Source organism: Euphorbia lathyris, chromosome 3, assembly GCF_963576675.1.
Source record: "Euphorbia lathyris chromosome 3, ddEupLath1.1, whole genome shotgun sequence".
Lineage (NCBI taxonomy): Eukaryota > Viridiplantae > Streptophyta > Magnoliopsida > Malpighiales > Euphorbiaceae > Euphorbia > Euphorbia lathyris.
This window is the reverse complement of record NC_088912.1, coordinates 63,612,453-63,619,724: the sequence shown is the minus strand read 5'-3', so window position 1 is coordinate 63,619,724 and position 7,272 is coordinate 63,612,453. Positions and strand designations below refer to the sequence as shown.

At 31.1% G+C, this 7,272-nt stretch overlaps 1 protein-coding gene across 1 annotated transcript; it reads left to right on the top strand.

Annotated features, from left to right (window-relative positions):
- Window positions 1-5,603: 5,603 nt before the first annotated feature.
- On the top strand, window positions 5,604-7,063 carry LOC136224067 (chaperone protein dnaJ 8, chloroplastic). Its single transcript, XM_066012311.1, has 3 exons — window positions 5,604-6,002; window positions 6,083-6,151; window positions 6,666-7,063. Exons 1-3 carry the CDS (start codon window positions 5,760-5,762, stop codon window positions 6,855-6,857), a joined length of 504 nt encoding a protein of 167 aa, XP_065868383.1. The 5' UTR covers window positions 5,604-5,759; the 3' UTR covers window positions 6,858-7,063.
- The last annotated feature ends 209 nt before the right edge of the window (window positions 7,064-7,272 follow it).

The window sequence follows — 7,272 nt, the reverse complement described above, 5'->3', positions numbered from 1 at the left end:
CGATGGCAAGCAATTTTAAGCATTTATGATTTTGATATTGAGTTTATAAAAGGAGATACAAATTCCATTCCTGACTTCCTAACCCGTGAATTCCTTCAAAATTCCAGCCATGCCGAAGAAAAATAAAGGAAAAGAAATCACTGGGAGAGATTCCACAATCACTGGGAGAGATTCCAACAAAAATTCTGATGAAGATTCAAAAATAAAAACATGGAGAGATGCCGCTCTAAAGAAAGAATCAACTCTTGAAGATACCAACCAATCAGGTTTGGACCCTAAAATCCAAAAATGGTTGGCAGAAACATTGCAAAATCCCCGGAGCTTCAACAAGCTCTAGTCAAGTATCAGACTCCAAAAGAAGAGATTCCAATTGTTCAAAAACCTGAGAAAGGAGAATCTTCTTCAACAAAAGCCCTTTCTCATGAAATTTCTAAAAATGTTTTAAGTTCCCAAATCTCAACTTCCCAAAAATATTTTCATGATACCCAAAAAACAATCTCCAATTCCAATTTTCAAAATTCCCAAGTGGCTTTCACACATGTTGTCCCTTCTCCAATTCCTTCAACTTTTCCAAGTGATTTTATTGTCAAGAATTCATTTCAAAATGTTCTTTCTGTAGAAAAAGGCTTTTATCATGAAGATCCTCAAGTTTCAATTGAAAAAGCTTTTGGTAAAAATTGGTTTTTCAAATCATGGGACTTAAACAAGACTTCACGATATTATGAAATGATTCTTACTGTCACAAATTCTGCTTCTTTCAAACACTTTTACTGGAAATCTGAACACTCAGACCCAACATATTCCACAGTAAAAATTCACAAGGTTATTTTTCCGATAGACTGGAAACACCCACTGTCTGAACCTGTGTATTTTCCTGTGGAATACAAAGAAGAAGAATTTTATGAGACTCCTTTTAATTACTGGGAATACCAACAGGCCTGGTGGAATGCCCTCGTGATTAATAATGTTGGGAGAAAACATTCTTGGCTTATCTTTTTTGATACCGCTTGTAATCCAGAAAAATTTCCTCTTTGGTTCCAACAATGGTGGGAACATTGGGGTTGCATTGAGCAAATCCTCCAAGACAGAATTCTTACTTGTTATAAAAAATTTAAGGCGGGTTACAAACCCAGTGAGGAGGAAAAAAGGTTCTCTCCCTTGGCTTTATTTTGCATGAAATTTTACTTTGCTTGGGTAGGTGCTTCGAAGGTACAATATGCAGAAAATTATAGAAATTCACTGATTCAAAGGAGATTTCTAGTAAGATGGTGGGACAAATTCAAGATTCCTCCTAGTCTCACTGTTGAGAAAATGGATATATGGTTGAAAAATCCTACTAGAAAATCTGGAGAAATACAGTTCACTGAGAATCGATTCCTTCCACTTTCCAAACAAATACCTGAAAAAACCATTTCTTTGGGACAAGCACAATTTTTGGCCGAGAAATCCCACTTAGCCTCAAAATTAGCTGCAGCAAAAACCCCTGAAGAGATGACTGCTTTGTTCAGAAAATACCTTCCCCAATCCCAGTCAGACTCGGACCAGGATGAACCAGCAATTAACTTGAGTGATAATGATTCCGACTATGATCACTTTAGCATGTTTGGTAATTCTGGTTTCTAAAAAAAAAAAAAGATCCCGCTAAGTTACCTTAAATGGTACTTAGGCAAAACTTAAGGGACAATTACTCCCCAAAATCCAAATTTTGAAGATTGCAGATTTTGAAGATTCCAAAGATTGAAGATTTTTGAAGATTTTTGAAGATTCCAGAAAACTGTGTTCCAATGAAATTATTTGAAGATTCCAACACGTGACCACTGACAATTTTGCAGACAGACATTGCAGCTGGCATGTGGATATACTGTACCAGTACTAGTCACAAAGACAAAATTGCCCTTGGTTACTATTCATGATTCCAAAAATACCCCTGGTTACTATTTATGATTCCAAAAATGCCCTTTGGTGTGCCTATATAAGGAGGTACCCTCCAACACTACATCCATCCATTTTCATACATCCATTTTCAAGCATTCATTCTACTCTCCATACACCTTCTCTCTCCTTCCAACACTCTCTCTCTTCTCTCCATCATCTCTTCCACTTCCATCCCTACCTTCTACCTTCATCCATATACACCACCTTCCTCCTTCATCCATATACACCACCTTCCTCCTTCATCCATATACACCACATTTTCCACCCCAAACTTTAAATTTCTCTCTTGTAATCAATTTCAAGAATAATTTGTAATTCCTTTTACGAAGGAAGTTGTATCTCCAGTTTTTGATTCCAAATTTGTAAGTTTTTGATGGTTGGCTACGCCACCTACTTTTAATAAATTTCATATTTCAAGTTTATTTATCTAGATCCTTTCAAATTTTGTGGGATCCCTTACAAAAGTATGCAAGCTTATGGTCTATGATCATAAGTAGACAGAAACTGGGGGACGCTCAAGTTTGAAAGTTACTATTTTGTTTATTTCATTTTCTTACCTATATATATATATATATATATATATATTTATCTATTAGTATTATATTAAATATATATACATATATTATATTATATATATATATATATTATATATATATTATATTATATATTATATATTATATATATACATATATATCTATATTTATATTTCATTTCAATATTCTCATCATCATTTTTGTCTTTTGCTGTTTTTTCTTCATATTCCCATTATTATCTTTGTTTTTTCTATTTATTGGTTTTTAGAATATAGTCTATTAATATTTCCGTGTTGTTTATTAGACCCCTTGGATCCGTGAGCGTGTCTGGTATCAGAGCGTGTTTATATATATAACTTGTCATTCTAACTATTGTACTCAATAGCGTGTTTAACAAAGTCACACAAAAACTACTCCAGTTAAGTGGCCTAGTGTTTTCAAAGTGTCCTGATAGTTTTTTGAACTTGTATAAAATGTTCAGTTAGCATCCTAAACTTACGTAAAATATAATCAATTTATCACTCGGTTGTAAAAAAAGTTAGTTAAATGCGGAAAATGTATTTCACGTGTTTTAGAAAAAGTAAAACGATCAAGATCGGGGTATACTATTCTAATATCAGAAAAGACATGTTTTATCGTTGAAAGTAAGAATTTCCTTTTTAATCTATTATGTGAAATATGTTATAACATTTTAAGACGCATGCAATATATATTCCACATTTAACTTGATATGCTAAGCCTATATCAATTGAACACTACATTTGTTTAAAAAGATTGATTGGCTCCTGAATTCATATGGTGTATCATTAGTTCTTAATATACTTAAAGTGTTATGATTAAGTCTTAAATTTATAAAAAAATATACTATAAAAATATACAGAATAGAAATTTAATTTATTTTAAAGATTTAATTACGAATTATGTCTTTATTTTGTTTTTAAATTTAGATAAATTACCGTGTATATTATTTAAAACAAATTTAAGAGGTAAATTGATTATTGTAAACAAGTTTAGAAAATTAATAGATGACTTTAAATGGGCTAATCCTCAAATAGGGGTTAATTGTGTAAATAATTATACATGTAGATTTAGTTAGAAAAATATTCTATACAAGGGGCTGTTTTTAACTATAGTTATAAATAATCATTACAAATACTCTAATGATTTATATATATATAACATTTATTATATTAAACAAAATAATATTTTTTTATATATTTTTATTACAAAAGTTCATTAAAACTTTTATTTTAAAGATTTAAAATTAGTTTTTTTAATAAATTTATTAAAAAATAAATAAAATTATGAAATTAATTTAAATATCAACAAACACATTCCTTTATGAATAATCATGTTCTTCATAAATAGTCGTGTCAGTTCGTGAACAATCATGTTTTTTTATGAATAATTGTGTTTGTCCGTGAATATCATATTCGTTCGTGAACAGACATGTCATTTCGAGTCCTATTTATACAGAATGGAACTGTCAAATTCAAGGACTATAAAGATAAAAATACTCTCTAAAATTTTCTGTTCTGTTTTCCTACTCTGATGGTAACGAATTTGCATACAGTAAGAGTTCATTTCCGCAATCTGTTGTATCATGGGAGACGATTATCAATAGCGATAAAATCTGTCTTAATGAGACTGTTAATACAGTCTAAACTCATTTTGAGCCAATATAGAGATATTACCATCCGTATCAAATAGTAACAGTTTCTGATTTTATAATAGATTGAAAACTTAACTAATGATTTTTGTTTAACTTAAAGACCTAATTGATGATTTTGATAGTTTAAGGTTTTAATTGACTTTAAAATTTTAATTTTGAGTTCAAATTAGTGTTATGCCTAATAATTTATTAAAAAATAAAAATAAAAATAAAAACTAATTTCTAATTCTTAAAATAATTTTGTAATGAATATTTATAATAAATGGATATGGTGCAAAAATACCCTAACGGTTACAGTCGGGAGCAAATTTATCTCTATCATTTAAAATGGTGCAATGTTACCCTAACGTTGGCAGTTAAGAACAATTTACCCCTAACGTTGATAACTTGGATCAATTTGAGAAATAATCCATCAAACTGTTTTCTCGGTTATGAATATTGTTATCTACACGTTACATATGCGCCAGTTTATCACTAATTAGTAACAGATCACAAACATATGATTAGATTTGTAAAAAATAAAAAACATATTGTATTTTGCACGAGTTGGATAATTTTTTTAAAATATTTTTCCAACTTATCAACGTTAGAGGCAAAATTACTCTTGGCTGGCAATATTAGAGATAAAATTGTATGATTTTAAATATTAGAAATAAAATTGCTCCTATCTATAAACATTAGACATATTTTTACACCTTATCTTTATAATAAATTATTTACATAAAAATTATTTAATATAAAAATTTATTTATGTAAATAATAAATATTAATTATTTTATATACCTAAAAACTATATCTATTTTATAAAAAGTATTTTTTTTTTTTAAATAAGAGTTCGCAGTGGCTTGAGGGAAGCCACCACCAACGTTGCAGGAATCCATAACGTTGCAGGAATCTAATGGATTCCTGCAACCATTTATTCCATTACAGCGTCTTTGCCGCCATAATGAATAAATGAATAAAAGTTTTTTATTCATTACGGTGCATTGAGCACCGTAATGAAGGCTATTTTTAACCATGAGTTAAAAATAGCCAAGGAAATAATTCCTAATCATTCCTAGATTAGAAATTATATCCTCAGACTCTAAGGGGTTTAATCCACTCTAAATATAATCACGTGATTCAATAGGTTATTTAAGAAAATTAATGCTAATGAAATAATATAAAAATTAAGAGACCAATCAAAAAATTTGAACAGGTTCAGGGCATTTAATGTATTTAGGTAATAAAAGAAGTGCGAAATTCTAATTATAATTGAAAAAAGATAGTGAAAGAAAAGGAAAATGGTTTGTGCTAATCTGACTAGGATCGGGCAAGCGAAGATAAGAACAGCACTGTTTAACGAGAAATTATAGCTGTTTATCTCTAGAAACAATGACACGTCACCACCGTCATAACAGAAGATAAAATTGGATATTATAAAATCCCTTTTCCCCTCTCTCTCCTCTATAAATATACAACTCTACGCCATTTTTGCACAGTCTACCTTATCCCTTCCTTTATCTTCCATTTTTTTTATATATATATTTTTTTCCTATCCCTTGTTTTGTTTTTGAGCCCACTGTTTTCAGATTTTATTTATTTATTTCAAGAATTGGATTTTGTAAGCGTCAATTGAGATGGCTTGTGCTTCTGTTGGTATGATTGGAGGAAATGGTTGCGCTGGTTCTTCGACGTCTTGGTTTCAGATGAAGAATCGGAAGAAGAAGAATAATAATCTGGTGAAAGACGGAGTCAAGTTTTTCTGTGTTTCTTCTTCGTCTTCACCTTCTTATGTGGCGGATCCTTACAAGACTCTCAGGATCCAGCCTGGTGCATCTGAATCTGAGGTCAAAAAAGCCTTCAGGCAGCTTGCTTTGCAGGTTTCATCTTCTCTTCCGTTTTTCTGCTTCTTTTCTGTTAATTAATGGTGATTGATTTTGGTATTTTGTTTTTTCTCCAGTATCATCCCGATGTCTGCAGAGGAAACAATTGTGGCGTGCAATTTACCCGGATTAACGAAGCCTATGATGTAAGTACCAATTCTTCCCTCTCTCTCTCTCTCCTATTTTTGTGTATTTTATTTTGGAACTTTTATTGGAGGAATGGATTTAGTTTTAATGTAGAATAGTGTACGGCGTTGATCGGGGAAGAAGGGATTTAGTTTCCATATACGTGCGATTAGTCTTCAAAATTTCAAATAGTGGTCACCGGCGTCTTTTGGGGAAAACGAATCTGGATAGTGTGTACATAACAGTGCGATCAGAGTTTGCAATTTGATATTCTGGCCAATCTGATAACCAACAATTAATTTTGATGATAGAATTAATGGGATTTAATTGCATAATTGTATGAATCGGAACAGTGGTTCTTGTTTGAAGGACAACACAAATAAATATTGAAGATGTTTAGTAGAATCCATTCCATTGTGATTGCAAACAATAAAAGCATTGATGGAAGCAATAATTAATTTCGATATATGGCCCATGAATGCCCTTTTAGGTCCACCTATTAAATAATAATTAATTTTGGGGTTGAAAATGCAGGTAGTGATGAGTAACTTGAGAGGGGAAGCAGATGAATCACAAATGTTGCAGTCATATGAAGCATGTGATGAAGGGATAGATGAGCCATTGAGAGGAATGGACGACCCAGATTGGGACATGTGGGAAGAGTGGATGGGATGGGAAGGAGCTGGGATTCGTGACTATACTTCTCATATTAATCCTTACATTTAAGATCTTTAAAAACATATATAATTGTAAATAAAATAAATTATGTAAATGTAAATTAATTGAGAGCTGAAAACCCACCCACAGAATCTCAACCCTATTATATAAACAGGGCTTGATGTATATAGCAAATGTGGGTTCAAGTGGTTCCTCCTTCCTTGTATATCATTTTCTCTTGAGCCAAATGACTATTATATCCTTTTAATATCAAAGTTTTATTAACTTGAAACGATATTGATACCACTCAGACATAAACCATGTCTGAACATTTAGAGGCGATAAAATATAGTTTTAAATCTTGTAATAAATAAATACAATTAGAAATAATATCAACTAAATACGAATGATCTTCATTCTAAACTATTTGAATTGTTTTGACTATGATGGGATAATTTAATTGAATTTGAATTTTTTTACTGAG